Source organism: Erithacus rubecula, assembly GCF_903797595.1.
Source record: "Erithacus rubecula genome assembly, chromosome: 22".
In the NCBI taxonomy this organism is placed as follows: domain Eukaryota; kingdom Metazoa; phylum Chordata; class Aves; order Passeriformes; family Muscicapidae; genus Erithacus; species Erithacus rubecula.
This window is the reverse complement of record NC_136674.1, coordinates 7523076-7538828: the sequence shown is the minus strand read 5'-3', so window position 1 is coordinate 7538828 and position 15753 is coordinate 7523076. Positions and strand designations below refer to the sequence as shown.

At 42.4% G+C, this 15753-nt stretch overlaps 1 protein-coding gene across 1 annotated transcript; it reads left to right on the top strand.

Annotated features, from left to right (window-relative positions):
• Positions 1-7224: 7224 nt before the first annotated feature.
• Positions 7225-14934, top strand: RFC2 (replication factor C subunit 2). Its single transcript, XM_079325115.1, has 11 exons — positions 7225-7407; positions 8479-8548; positions 9338-9379; positions 9748-9854; positions 10961-11062; positions 11793-11893; positions 12567-12724; positions 13089-13154; positions 13569-13649; positions 13975-14088; positions 14727-14934. Exons 1-11 carry the CDS (start codon positions 7289-7291, stop codon positions 14835-14837), a joined length of 1071 nt encoding a protein of 356 aa, XP_079181241.1. The 5' UTR covers positions 7225-7288; the 3' UTR covers positions 14838-14934.
• Positions 14935-15753: the final 819 nt, after the last annotated feature.

The following is a 15753-nucleotide window of genomic DNA, read 5'->3' as shown; positions in this document are numbered from 1 at the left end:
ATCTCTAGGTGTGTGCAGAGGAACAACCATCAGTCCCTCACAGCTCTAACCCAACACCCAGCACTGGCTGTGCCTCCCCTCAGGAGATTTTCTGTCAACAGATTGGTTCTGAACTCGAATTATTTTGCACAGGACACTAACAAGAACTTTCTGAGAAGCCTGAGCTTCTTGTGAATTCTGGAATCTTAAGGAAAAGAAAGATGCTACCTGTTACTTTCTGACAGACTTTCTAAAAGACAACACATGCAGAAGAGTTCTCTTGAAAACTACAGAAGAAATGCAGTATTTTACATTAACATGCCTCTTTCATTGCTTTAATTACTACCTAATCAATTTTAGCCCTCAGAATACTTCCCCTGTAGGGCTGAGCAAATGAGGAACAAGTCCTAGCAGAGCACTCAGAATGAAAGGAAGGGGAAAAACCAACACAAAAAAACCCCACACACATGAGGAGAGGCAGAAAAATGCACCTGGGGTGCAGCAGTCAAAATTCTTTTAATAATGTCATCATTTTATATGCAAAGCTTTCTTAGGTAGCAGTAAAATATATGGATTAATAATGACACATGGTTTGATTAGATAAAAAGTAAATTTATATTGAAAGTGCTCTTTATAGTATAGGGGTAAGAGGAAGAAGAAATAATTATCAGTGCAAGCATCACCTAAGCTTATTGTTGCAGATAGAAATTTTAAAACCAACAAAAACCCTTTAAAAAACATCTTTAAATTAAATCAACAATCCATATGTGCAAAATGAAATTGGCTTGGAGAAGTCAGAAACCAACAGAATCTTTTTTTACCCTGTGACTTGCAGCATCAAAGCTCTGCAAACAACCAAGGATTCTGCATCAGTGCATCTTCCACCAACCCAAACACTCTTGAGGTGCTCTGTGTGCAAGGAGCAAAGGAGACTCATACAAGGATTTCCCCTCCTGCTGCTTCAATGGAGCTCTCCCAATATTAAAATTCAGTGCCCTTTCTTGCTGTGTTTATGTTTTAGAGGAAACCACCACCTTACAGTAGGTCAGCAGAAAGAACAACCAGGCTGCAGGGAAATCAGGCATTTTCAGGGAAGTGACTAAACACCAGGAGGTTATGCAATGTGTGCTCAAACCTGCAGATGAGTCCCACTTACTCTGCCAGGCATGCTCTCACAGGATTTTTTCACTTGGAAGTGGCACAGCCCAAGTGACTAATGCAAGAAAGAAAACTTTTCCTCCTCTCCCCCATTTCTCAGACTACTGTGACAACTGGAAATAATAAACAACAAATGTCTTAAATCAAAGGATATAGTGAATTTAATTAAGGTTTAATTTATGGAAGCAGCCTTAAATTTAGGGAGTTAGTCCAGGTGAAGGAGAGACTTGATTGCAAGGCTAACAAAGGCTTAACCTACACAGGAATGTCCTGTCACAGCTCCTCTGAAAGGAGCTCCTCCCACTCCACCTGTGCAGCAGCTGGGTTTTGCTGGACTTTAACCCCATAAACCAGAATACACCTTTACCCAGTAACACAGGATTGTGTCTTTCCATATCCTCCCAGATTAAGGAAATGTTCACAAACCATTTTCTCATCAGACAATGAACTGCATGTTTTGGTATTTGGTTCCAGACTTCCTAGCCCCAAGTCATCATTTCAATCCCAAATTAATATGCAGCCCCTAAAACAAACCTAAGAGTACAAGTTCTGTTTTTGATTCCTCATCTAGGCAAAACCACACCAAACATTTGGAGTAAAAAACTCACCTGTGCACACAGAGATCTAAAGATAATAATTCCTTTTTTATTTTTGTTAGATTTTTCTCACATTTTCTATCATGAGCACTTTAAATCAAACCAGACTCGACCCTTACCTTAACCTTTTGCTAAATTCATCCTTTATGCTTTAGGAACTGGATGATTTGGAATAGAGCAGCTCTTCCTTCTGATACTTCTAAATCCATGCTCTGCAGACTTGAATGAATCCAGAGTTCCACAGCCTGTTAAATCCTGAACTGTTGATAAACAACAACACTATTGCATTTCCATCTGTGACATGTACAGAATGAAAGCAGATAAATGTTAAGATTTATTCTGTTGCATTCAGCCAAACAAGGTCTCTGATCAAGTTTTGCCCAGCATTTGAGACTAGATACAGCTGAAGTGGGTTGCATAATGTCATGCAGTACCAGCTAGGGGCAGTCAGTGCAGAATGTTCCCAGACTGCTAATGCAAGGAATGAGCACAAGAAAGTACAAATGCTGGATTCACTCTGGCAGTATTGTGCCATGGCTACATGGTGTCAGATCAAAAGTGAAGCAATAATGTAACATTGAAAAGTATCCACTTTGTATCAAATTTGTTGCAAAATTTTTTTGAAGTTTCTGATAAACATAAATCAAGCCAGTCCACATTCCCATTTTTATGGTAAACAGAGACCAAGCATTACATCTGAAAACACAAAGAGAGTGGTAAAAGGAATGGATGAAACAGATTGTCTACCTGCATTTCAAACTCTCAAACCATTCATCAGAGCCTCCAAATTACTCCTCTGGTTCTGCACCAGCTTGGTGACTCTTCAAGTAGAAAGCTTACAGAGCCATTAGGTTCCTTCTTCTTCATTAAGATCCTTCCTTACACAAGGGAGCCCCAGCTCTGCAGGATGCTGTTTGTAACATCTATGTTTGGCTGTAAGTCATGCACAGTCACTTTCTCAGCTTCCTCAGTGAAAAGGGGAAGGCTGTGTCCTCCCTGCAGGCAAACAGAACCCTGCTACAGTCACTAATGGGGACATAAGATCCTGACACAGAGGAGAAAAGGTGATGCTCCACACCAGCCCCAGCTGCAAACAGACAACCCAGGGAGGCTGCACAAGCAAAAAAGCACGGCAAGCACAAAAGATCATTCCCCTCTTCTACACTTTCAGTTTCATCAACAGCTACATTTTGGCATCTAGGAAAAATGTACATGTAGAGAATTTACCTGGTTTTGCAGACAAAAGAGGACTTCCAGGACAAAATTAATTCTCTGGATGTCATGGGTTTTACTGTGTGGCTTTAACCCAGGTGTCCATACTCCCTCTACTGACTAAAGCTGTAACCACGTGGCTGGACTTGGGCTGGACACTAGTTGTTCTCTATTATGTGATTAAAGAAAAATAAAGGAAATTTCAGTCACATTTTCAGTCTTAAAATTCAAAGGGCAGGAGAGTAGGACTAGGTAGTCACTGCTGCTGCATCCTTTTCTTTTAACCTAGTGTAAAGCTCTGGACAAATGCCTCAACACATGCAGAAAAATCATAATAAACTTCCCTGGCTTAAAACAACACTTAAAACCCATTCTTTTAAATATTTTCAGAGGTTTATAGAGAAAGAATAGTAAATATGTGCAACTTTAGAGTCTCCCAGTAGCAATAAGCTGAACTTGATCTTTCCAGCTGCTCTGTCACCATGACCTGTGCCTTGCCTCACTTCCAGCACTATGCATTTCCTAACTGCAGATGTTGGTGGCACACTGCTTAAAATTTTGTGTGGCAGCATTAAAAAGAAGATTTAAAGGCACTTAATGAAAATGTAAAAAGCAATGAGATGCTGCAAATAAAAGTGCTCAGGTAACAGTGAGCAGGTGTCATGTTGTATTTACCCAGATTGTGCTGGTGAGCTGCTGTTGCTCTGCAGCTCTTGGAGATGCACCAGAGTAAGGATGAGGCAGTGAATGAGGAAATAAACAGGGAGATGGTCATGGGCTGGTGAAGAGAAAATGTGGGACCTCAGCCACACCACTCAGCAGGAAATTTTAAAGGGTACCCATAAAATCAGCTCAGCACAGCTGCACCCCCAGGGTTACTATATGGATAAACAAGTGAAGAATGGACAGGGCTGGTGATGCTCCAAGGACAAGTTAATTCCTGCATATGCTGACAGCATCATCCCTTTTTGCTCTAGAGCTCAAGCACACCAGCTCTGCAGGAGTCAGGGCCCCTGTCAGTCTTGGGTGCAGACATGTCAGGCCCAGGAAACCTCCCAATACAGTGATGCCCTCTTTCATGAAGCACCAGCCCAGCCTCCCTTCTAACAGCCCCACCATTACTTTCACTCCCACTATTTGTTCTAGCTCTGCTCTCTGCTTTCATCCTCAGTGACAACATAAAATGGTAGCAGGAGAATTCATTCTTCTCCCTCTAGCCCAGCTGTGTGAAAGGGAGAGAGCACAGAGAGGGAGCAGGCTGCAGGGGGACTGCAGACTCCACATGTGTGTGCTCTGTGCCCTACCTGTGGCTGTGAAACAGCAGCAGGCTGCAGCTGGAGCTTCAACTGTGCCACTGAGGCCAGCCCAAGGAACTCTGCACTTCTCTTAATGCTGCAGTTTAAGGTCTCAGCCCCTGGCCCTCTAGACCTGCAGGAGAACATGTATGAGGGTTAGCCCTAGCAGTAACAGTAAGCTGAACTCACAGATTTAACCCCAAAACAACAAATAAAAAACTGTTCTCCCCTCCCAAACCACTGCATCTAAGGAATTTTTTCTTACTGAATATTCAGATGCATACTTTTTGCTAACAATTGCCTGAAGTTAGTTTCCTCTCATGCTTTATTTCTATTGCTTTCTGGGTTTTACCCCTCACATCACCCTTGCTCTTGCTTTTCACTGTCTTCAAGTACTGTCTCCCTTTTAGTGTCTTCACTAATTTCAACTTGTTGTTCAAACTCCAAACAAGCCACCCTCACTTTCACCAACCAAGCATGCAAAGCAGCAATCTTTCACCACAACTTCTGCATTCACCCAATTCTCTGACAAAACATGTCATGCTGGGCTTCAGTTTCCCCACAGGGACTAGAGCTTGAACCCCTTGACTAGAGCTGGTCTGAGAAGAGCTTCCATATGATTTTTAGAGATCTGTTCCCTGCACCTCAAGAATCTGCAGCTGGGATTCCCCTGCTGCTGGGCCAACAACAAGGTCATGATTTATTTCTCTGATGGGGATCTCCACTGCTGGTTTGAATATACTAAAGAGGATCACTCCCATTGCTGAATAAATTAGCAAAAAGCCTTTCTCTGTACTCTACACTGATTACAAGTACTCTGCAAGCTTTTCTATACATCTTTTGGGGTGTAAGGGAGAAAAGTCTGAAAGAATAATTTTAAATTCAGGAGTTTTCTCCTTTCAGGATAACACAGTACATCTGCATACACATGTATTTAGGCATTGCTGATGACACATCAAAAGTTCTGCTATTTCAGCACTGAACTTAGACTTCATTTAACTCTGATGTATCCTGTGATCTCAACTGTTGGACTACAATAAGAACAATTCAGATTTTTGGGACATGATGGTTTTTAATACTTTCAGTTCACATTTGCCTGTCCACCTGCCCTCTCAATATGGCAGTGCCTTCAATAAATACATTTTCTGTGTTTGATAAACCACTGTGAGAAGCTCCTGCTTATGCTGGGGCTGCACCTCTTTAGGAGACCATGCTTAAAACCACATTTATTTCAACTGATAGCAGAAACATATCACAAAATCTGTCATCAGGCTCTCTGCAACTATTCTTATCACTAGCCTTTCTTATTGTGCTTTGAGTGCTTATCAGCAACAATTCTACACATGGAGTGGTAGAATTAATGCTAGCCAGGAAAATGCTATCTTATCTAGAAGCTGGTACTTCCTAAGAGCAGAGCTACTGTTTAATTTGGCAAGAAATCAAAGCATATCCAGGGTGCTGCACTGAAGGCTGCTATGACCAACAGAATTTCAGTCTCATGTTGGGTTCTGATGATCACTGCAGAAAATTAAATCTAAAGATATGTGTAACAGAGTTTGAGTATTATAGGAATGAACAGTCTGAATACCAAAAAAATGCCAACTCTCACCTTCATATGCCATATAATTGTGGTGTTATTTAGTTATCTTCTTTACCTCCAATGGAGGCAGTTAATCCACTGTTGATGTTAACTCAGCCAGGCACATGAAGGGTGCAGAACACTTCCAAGTTTATCCTTACATAACAGTTATCCTACAGCCACTAGGAACCACTACAGCTCTAAATAAAAACAATATGCAAAACAAGATTAAAGCACTTACCATAAAAACTCAGCTATGAGACTGCACTTGGCAAAATAGAAACTTCACCCTCAAGAGTTTTAGAGTCTTAGGAGAAACTCATTGAGCTCCATCACTGTCAGGCCATAGGCAGAACCAGTTTTACAGGCTGAAGGCAAATGCTCATATGTCAATCTCAAAATACCAATAACAGGCACTGACAGTGACACTGGAATACAAATGTTGTCATGAGTAAGAAGTTACTCCCTCAGAGGAGCATCACTGCTCACACTGAGCTGCAAAGATGGTCAGTTCTGAGTTCCTGCCTCACACAAATCTTAATTTAGAAACACTTCCCAAGGAATCAGGGCCCAGACTGAAGGACAGATGCTCTGTGCACTGAGCTAACAACAATGTCATTAATTATGTGGAGCATAAACAGAGCTGACAGATGTACCAAGGCCCCAGCAACTACTGAAGTTGAAAATGAGTACTGATTTCCAGATTCTAATGCTATGGATACAACAGCCCAGCTCTCTTTCAGGAGCTGGTGGCATATAGGGGCACCATTGGTACCATAACATTTCATCAAAATTATCAATTAAGGAAAAAAAAAAAGAGTTTTAAGTGGATGAGCCACCTTTAATTAAACTGGAAAAGAACATTTTGAATCATAGAATCTCAGAATGGTTTGGGTAGGAAAGGATCTTACAGCTGATTTCATTCCACCCTCTGCCGTGGGCACACCCTGCAGCAAAGATTGCTCCTCACCCATCCCGCCTGCCCTTGAACACTCCCAGGAACAGCAGCCAGAGCATCCCTGGGCAACCTCTGTACATCATGTGTTCAATAAACACAGCCAGAATCATCCCCTCGACTATAACATAACTCCTTACAGTATTTTGCAATACATCTTCTATTGTTTTCATTTTATGGAGGGGGGAGGAATGAGGTAGATAGAAGAAACAACGTTTTAGACCCCTGAAATGCAAACATTTTATTGTTATCCCAGCACGCAGTAGCGTAGGGAACCCAGCGAGCCCGAAGAGAGGAGTACGAGCCAAAACAGACGAGTACGAGCCCGACCAGCCGAGCTGCCATCCAAGGAGCCACAAAACCCGGTAGCCGGCTGGAAAGAGCACACCCGGCTGCAGAGCGCACACCGGCTGCCTCCCCGGCCCGCCCGCCCCGGAGGCGGGTCGGCAGCGCGGCCCTCCCTCCCCTCACGGCGGCGGCGGCGAAACGGGTCAGGAGCAGCAGCTGCGCCGCCATGGAGGTGGATGTGGCGGAGGACGAGAAGGCCGGGCCGTCGGCTGGCGAGAAGCGGGGACCCGTCGACCCCGCGGGGGCCGCGCCCGGCGGCGGCAGCGGCCACTACGAGCTGCCCTGGTGAGCAGGGAGAGCGGACGAGGCAGCGCGGCCGCCCCGAGCCGCCATGAGCGCCCAGCAGAGGGAGCGGGTGGGAGGGGCGGGCGGAACGCGCGGTGATTGGTGCAGAGCGGGGAGGGGGCGGGACTGTGTGCGGCTGAGCCAATGAGGTGAGGGCGGGGCGCTGTTGGCGGGAAGGCGGGGTTGTGGCGGCCGAGGGGACCATGGCGGCTGAGGGGACCATGGCGGCCGGACACAGCCACGGCCTGTTCAAGGCTGGCCCCGGGTGCCCGCCGCAGTGCAGGAGCTCAGTCTGTCTCGGAATCGAGGACTGCCTGCGCCCTGTGACCTGCTCCGTCTGTTGCCGGGGCTGGGAAGGCAGCAGTCACAGAATCACAGAATGGTTTGGGTTGGAAGGGACCTTAAAGGTCATCTCGTTCCAGCCTCCTGCCATGCCATGAACACCTTCCACTCTCCCAAGTTGCTCCAAGCCCTGTCCAACCTGTCCTTGAACACTTCCAGAAGTCAATAGTGAATAAAATCCCATTGTTTTCCTTTGTAACACAGAGAAAGTCAACCCTGTATTATGTTGACCATGAGGCAACACACAGGGTGGCCTCTCCCCTCAGGCTGAGGCACCGAGCTCCTGCTTGAGTTGAGCATTTTTTTTTCCCTCCTTTTGCTTTTTTATACCAATGGAAATAAAACGTTTCAGGGCGGTAGGGCCCTGGCACAGGTTGCCCAGAGAAGCTGTGGCTGCCCCATCCTTGGAAGTGTTCCAGGCCAGATTGGACACAGATTCCAGTGGAAAGTGTCCCTGCCCATGGCAGCAGGAGATGGGCTGTGAGCTCCTTTCCAAGCCAGACTGAAACAGGATTCCCCTGTTTCAAGACCTTTCTGGGGTTCTCTGAGCCAGTGACTGGAGTTGTGGAATGCTGTGCTTAGCAGTGGTGCAGACCCTGCAGCACTTGCACTGGAGACATGTCCAGCCATCATTGTCCTCTGCTCTCTTAACATATTCCTCCTTGTACATCACTCTAAAGCACTATTAAAGTATTCCTAGATTAAATACTTTACCTTTTTATTTTACAGGGTGGAAAAATACAGACCCATGAAATTGTCTGAAATAGTTGGAAATGAAGACACTGTGAGCAGGTTGGAGGTGGGTAGCTGTCCCTGTATCTTTTTACAAGTTATCTAAAAAACCCTCACATTTCTGCATAGATGAACAGGCTAGTGAAAACACTGTTGTGTTTTACATCTGTGCTTGAGTGTGTGGAAGAAAGCTTCCTGATTTACTTTAGAAATTACAATTTTTACATGGTATTTGAGTAGTGTGTAGGGAAATATGCCTTCATCAGTTGGGATGTTTAAGTTGACCATTTGATACAGTTCAGAGAATTTGTAGCTGTTATAATACTGTTTCAATTAATAAATATAATTTGTATAACAACAGAAAGAAATATAATTTTTTTTTTTTTTTGAAGTAATGTTTGCCATATCAATTGTTTCCTGAAAGTGTCCAAGGTGATGTTGGGTGGGGTTTGGGGCAACCTGGTCTAGTGCAGGGGGTTGGAATGAGATGAGCTTTAAGGTCCTTTCCAATTCTAACTATTTCAGGATTCTGTAATTCTATGACAAATTAATCAGTGAACACATTATTTGTTAACAGAAATATTATAATAGCAAGTGTGTAATTAAAACAGATGCAAAAGAAAGGCAAGAGTACTAAAGACCTGTGGCATGAAGTGTTTTTAAATATTTCCATCTTATTCTAGGGGCTGATTTCTGACAGTTCAATTAAAAAAACAAACATATGAAAGCAGCAAGGTTCAAAAAATGAAAATAGGAGGGGTAAAAAAAGAAGCTTTTTTCTGATGTTTAAAATAGAATTGAAACTATTTGTTCATGTTATTTTCTTACATAATTTCTTTTTATCATTCTTTCTTAGGTCTTTGCAAAAGAGGGGAATGTACCAAATATTATAATTGCTGTGAGTATTGCTGTGTTGTGCTGTACTGGATTTGAAATCCAGCCAGGATGGCCTCCCAGTACAGACTGGCTTTGTGCCTGAGTGTCCTGGTGAGGGAGATGTTGGTTGTGTGGTCTTGGAGCAATGTTCTTGGCAGAATACATGGGGAAGCAAGTTTAAATCTGCCTCAGGTGCCTGCTGAAACACATCCTGTGCTTCTCCCTGCAGCATATCTCCTCTGTTAGTAGCAGGATCTTGAGCTCAGGCTGATGCTTTCTCTGCAGTTCCTCTGCTGCAGCCTTTTTTCATGACTGAGGAGATCTGTAGAGAACACAGCTTAGAAACTTACATTAAACTTACCAGCAGTTGTTGCATTGTCACTTTTTTAGGGCCCTCCAGGAACAGGTAAAACCACCAGTATCCTGTGTTTGGCTCGTGCTCTGCTTGGCCCTGCATTAAAGGATGCTGTTCTGGAGCTGAATGCCTCAAATGACAGGTGAGAATGAATAAAACTTACCAAACTTTTAATGAAAAATCGTTTCCATTAAAGCCAGGCCAGTTTGATGTAGTAAGGCCTCTAAGACTTCAGTGCAGTCTTTCCAACTGCAAGTTAGGCAGTCTCTGGTGTTCATCCATCAACACAGTTATTATTTCTTGATGTTTTATAAACTTTATAGACACCTTCATATGTGAAAATATAAACAGATAGAGAGCAGAATCCATAATGGTACTTTTTTCTCTAATTTATTTGAAGGAGTTAAGCTTCCCACTGCATTCATGAGGATCCTAAGAATGGAAAGTGAACAGGTTGTTTATACTCAAACTTTTCAGTGCTTGGAGTGAGAGAAATTAGGGCTGTAAGTGCAGTTGAGGATTAAAATGTAGGATCAGGGGGTTCAGTGTCTAGAGGACACTGACTGTACTCCAAGGATCAGGCACTAAGGGCTGATGATATTTCCCTGTTTAGACCCATCCTGAAGTATTCTCACATTTCCTGGTGGGTTGTCTGAGCACAATACACTTTATCTACTCTGTTAGTATCAGTTATAGAAGAACTACAGAGTCACAGCATACTTTTTCTAAACAGAATAAAAAAGTAAAATCTTACTAAAAGTAGGTCTTTGAATGAACTCTCTCTAGGAAAGTGTCTGGGTTGTGTTGATATGATTCAGTCTATCCAGCTGTTTTCCTTAAACTCTTCTGAGCTACAGCTGAGGCTGTGGATGGAGCTGTGGGAAGAACTGGCAAAGCAATCTTAAATGCTTCTGCCTTTGTTTATTTAATTACCCTTCACTTGTGCCAAACATAAGTCATTTTGTGGTGATACTGCAAGTAAGATCACTGGCTTTGTGTATATTTATATTGCTACTGTTAAATTATTTTCTTCAAGACCCCCAAAACCACAGATTGTTGGTGTTTGAATCTGAATCAATTGGACAGTGTGGCTTAAAGCATGGTTCCACAGCAGTTGTGCTGAAACAGCTGAATGGACAGCAGCAAACAAGTAGAACCAGGAGCACTTCAGCTGCTGTGGCTGCTGAAAAAGATCTATTCTGTATTTTTCACCCAACTTATCATGAATCAATTGATTTATTGTTCCAGAGGCATTGATGTTGTAAGAAACAAAATCAAAATGTTTGCCCAGCAAAAGGTCACACTTCCAAAAGGTCGGCATAAAATAATCATCCTTGATGAAGCAGACAGGTAGGTTGTGTTTTTTTGACCTCAGCTACTGTGTGAAATGTGCTGCATCTCTGCTGTCTGTAGAGCTCCAGTATTGAGTGTTTCTATCAAAGTGTTCAAAATAATTTGCTAGGAAATGAATATGGATTGAACAGTGATCTTATGGGAGTACTCACAGCAAGGAGAGATCATTGCTTCAAAAGAGATGTTAAATATTGATGTGGAATGCTCTGGATATGAAACAGCATTTTACTGGAAAGATGTCCCATGCCTGGGACTGTTCAAGGCCAGGCTGGACAGGGCTTGGAGCAGCCTGATCTAGTGGAAAGTGTCCCTGTCCATGGCAGGGGAGTGGAACTGGATGAGCTTTAAGGTCCTTTCCAACTCAAACCATTTTGTGATTCTGTGATTCCTTCTCTTTGGAAAGAGTTTGGCTCATGTAGAGAATTTCACTGGATGAAAATGGCTCATTCTCCTGCTCCATATTGTTAGCAGTGTTCTTCAGAGCATTAGTGATTTAATTTTGCATGTCTTGGATGTAATTTTGCATGTTATAGAGGTCCCAGTGACTGCCTGCGTTGCAGGGTGGTGTGTACACGACTAGGAAAAGCTGCTTAGTTTATCAACCCAGAATATTACAAAGCACAGCTTAGTATCAGTAATCTCTGAAGCTTGTATGAAAATAGTTCTTAGGCTGCACCTAGTAGTGAGTGAAGGGCAAAATCTGTCCTCACTCCTTGTCTCCCCTCAGCATGACAGATGGAGCACAGCAAGCACTGAGGAGAACGATGGAGATTTATTCCAAAACAACGCGCTTCGCACTGGCCTGCAATGCCTCTGACAAAATCATAGGTGAGTGCTGCTGCTTCCTGGGTGCCCATGTCACGTGTTCTCCATGCTGTTGGCTACTTCCAAGGCAGCTGCCAGAAACACCTTGATCCAGCTTGTTGCATGAAAGTGTGGTATTTGTGAGAAATCAAGCCACCTGTGCTTCAGCTGATAAAAGTTTATTTGTGTAGCCAAGGAACCCTCTGAGCAACCACTTTTGATGGATAGTGACATATGTGACTGCAGAAGCAAATTTCTCTGCTTTGGCCTTAATCTGCATCCAACTCTGCTGCAGTTTAGGATGGTTTTTGTACTGTTTACTGGGTATTGAGCCCTTTCTGTCCTTTCTGAATCGTAACCTTAAGTTTGCCTGTAGGTGAACACACTGCAGACCTTTAGACTTCTTGTAAAAAAAATAATGTGATAAACATTTATATTCAGAAATCCAGAACAGAGGAAGCTTAGATTTGTATATATTTTCATATAACTGGGAAAATTCTAGTAGCACATTGGGCTCAAGGGAAGGACTATAACAGCTGTATGTGTTTAAGGAGAGGCTGTGCTCTGCTTGGAGCTTACATGTCCTTTTTCTTTAGAAGACATAAGAACTGTTGGGAACTGAAATGAAGACATATATTTGGTTGTGAGGTTTTTTGAGAAGAAGAGAGAGAAGCTAATTGCACATCTCTGTCCCCAGAACCTATTCAGTCTCGGTGTGCAGTGCTGCGTTACACCAAGCTGACAGATGCACAAATACTTGCCAGGCTACTGAAAATTGTGGAGAAAGAGGATGTGCCATATACAGATGATGGACTAGAAGCCATTATCTTCACAGCCCAAGGTGATATGAGACAGGTAAAAGGAGAAAGACAATAAAACAAAGGCTTCTATTTAAAGGAAAAAACTTTTGAATTGCAGCTCTCAAGGATTTCTCTCTGGAAAGGTAAAGCAAAGGAGGATGTGACTTGTAGCCCAAGAGTAATTAAACTATTTGGTTTTGTGAGGGTTTAAAATGCTCCTTAAAAGTGAGTTGGTGGAAAGTAGATACCTAATCTGTGGGAGGAAATAAAGTCAGCATAAATCTGTGATTTTTTTTCCTGTTGTTGAATGGCAAACTGCTTATTTGGCATCATTTCCTGAAGTGCATTTCATCCTGAGGAGGGGAGTGAGAACTAGAGCACTTCAGAAAATAATTAAAGTATTATTTATTCTTTCACAGGCATTAAACAACTTGCAGTCCACATACTCTGGATTTGGCTTTATAAACAGTGAAAATGTCTTTAAGGTCAGTAACAGCTGCAAACAGTTTTGCCAGAAGTTTAGCCCTCTGGCTGTGTGAGACTCCATTGGGCACATCACCTCTTTTGCTTGTTTGTAGACAGCCCTGTGTATGTAGCAGTTACAGCATCAGACTTTAAGTAGCCCATGTGCCTCATGAAAGGACATCCCTAATGGCACATCTGAGAGTTTTGCAGCTCTCTCAAAGCACACAAATCCAATAACTGCTGAGAAATTTCAGTGGGGAATCTATTACTTGTGTGTTCTCATTTTCATGCTGCTCTGAAAAGTCAGATTACTTAAAATTTAGTCTGTATCATGGAATATTTCTGATTCCACTCCACAGAAGCTTGGTGACAATACCAGGAGTTTAATTCAAAGTCTTCTGACATTTTAAGTGTGATATTTCTCTTGGATACAGGTATGTGATGAGCCTCACCCTCTGCTTGTGAAGGAAATGATCCAACACTGTGTAAATGCAAATATTGATGAAGCATACAAGGTTGGTTTTCATGTCTTGTGTCAGTAGACTCAGGCATTATTTCTCTGCAAAAATTTTTGTTTGCTTTGAGGAATTCACAACGTGTGTTGTTTTTTAAGATTGAGACAATACCAGATGAGTTGATAAACTAAATTCCTTTTGGGCAGGAGTTTGTTCAGATAAATGGTTGATGAGCAAAAAAGGAAGCTGTAGTGAAATTAATTCCTAGATGCTTGATGATAATCAGCTGATAAATGCAGTTTTAGTAATTATATACAGCTGTTCCAAAAGTGAGTATCTTTGACTCATTTTGTGTGTGAATGGGGGATTATTCTTGCCTGCACAGATTCTTGCCCACCTGTGGCGCCTTGGGTACTCTCCAGAAGATGTCATTGGCAATATCTTCCGTGTCTGTAAGACCTTTCAAATGCCAGAGTACCTGAAACTGGAATTTATCAAGGTTAGTACTAACTCAGCTCCTGATGGGACTTCCTGGGCCTTTTTAAGAAGAGGGCAGCTTCAGGGGTTTCCATTTAAAATTTGTTGTATATTAGCACGAAGAAAGTGATTCTTGACTCATTGCTGCTTTCTTTCCCACTGCATCATCAGTTTGTCACTGAGGAGTCACTTGAAGTTCAGCATCTGAACACCCACAGAAGTGCCAGTAGTCACTTAAGTGATGAGCTAAAATTAATAGCAAATGTAGTGCTGAATTTATTACTTATATCAAAGCCTCAACTCCTTGAAAATGTTTTTCAAGTGCATGCTTGATTCTAGTCCAATAGATAGTAAAATATTAAATGAAATTCACAGTGAGTTGACAAACAGTAAGCTGGTGATATGGAATCACTCCTCATATTTGAAAGCTGTCCTCATATGCAGCACCTTGCTTCTTATAAAGGAGGTGGGGGAATATAGGCTTTGATTTTAAAAGCAAAAGGCATTTTAGTTGGTTTATAGGAGTGGATACATTCCCTGAAGTACGAGTGACTCAAAGCTGGTCTTTAAGCAGTAAGGGATGTGTTCTGTTTAGTCATTAGTAAAATATACACAAACTGGGGGAGTAAACAGCAGCCTTGACAATGTCTCTGTCACCAGGAGATTGGGTACACTCACATGAAGATTGCAGAAGGTGTGAACTCCCTTTTACAAATGGCTGGGCTGCTGGCCCGGCTGTGCCAGAAGACTGCAGCCCCTGCAGCCAGTTAGGCACCTCCTCAAGTCTGCTGGGAGGAAACCAGGTTTTATGGCAAAAATGTTTCATATTTTTTTATTTAGACCAATAAAGCTGTAAAATTTACTTTAATCCATGAAATTGTATGTGTTTTATAGCCAGGATAGGACTGTGACAGTCCAGAGCAATTAAGGTCTGTCCAGTGCACTCAGAAAAACTGCTTATGTCTGTGGTATTGAGACCTAAGCAGGAGAAACAAAAATTGAATCCTATTGTTAGGGATTGTACTCGAAGCCTGGTCATGAGTGATCTTACCAGGACCAAGAAGGGAATTTTTTTGCACAAAATACAGCATTTACTGAAGTCAAAATTGATATACATTGAGCAAGTGCTACTTTGTCTCATGGATAGGGAAGGTATTTTCATCAAACATACAGAAAAAATATTACATGTTTCTTAGTGGTGCCACTGTATTTTGGCTATTTCTTTTCTAGCTTCAAAAACTTTACTAAATTCTGAGATGCTCTGCATTTATGTTCCCTTTCCTGTCCCTGCTTGTCTAGGTTAGGTAATGTCATAGTTTCAGCATGTCAAAAAGCTGCAGAATCATGTTTGCCTGTCCAGTTTTGGAAACACCTTGTCAGTGTAGATGGGCAATTAAGTGTGAAATGCAGAGAGAAAGTAAATATAAATTGAATTTGACCACTTGATATGAGATGTGAGACTTGTGTCTCCAAGCAGATACATCTTAATATAATTAACAGAATCACCAGGTTGGAAGAGACCTTTAAGATCATTCAGTCCAACCCATGCCCTAACACCTCAACTAGACCATGGCACCAAGTGCCACATCCTGTCTTTTTTTAAATCATCCAGGGATGGTGACTCCACCAGCTCCCCAGGCAGACCATTCCAGTACTTTATCACTCTTTCCCTGAGAAACTTCCTAAT

Excerpts from the sequence above, each read along its gene's own strand:
- RFC2 (XM_079325115.1), top strand. The coding sequence starts at position 7,289 with ATGGAGGTGGATGTGGCGGAGGACGAGAAGGCCGGGCCGTCGGCTGGC. Across the intron at positions 8,549-9,337 it reads ACACTGTGAGCAGGTTGGAG|GTCTTTGCAAAAGAGGGGAA; the intron begins GTGGGTAGCTGT and ends ATTCTTTCTTAG. Across the intron at positions 11,063-11,792 it reads ATCCTTGATGAAGCAGACAG|CATGACAGATGGAGCACAGC; the intron begins GTAGGTTGTGTT and ends GTCTCCCCTCAG.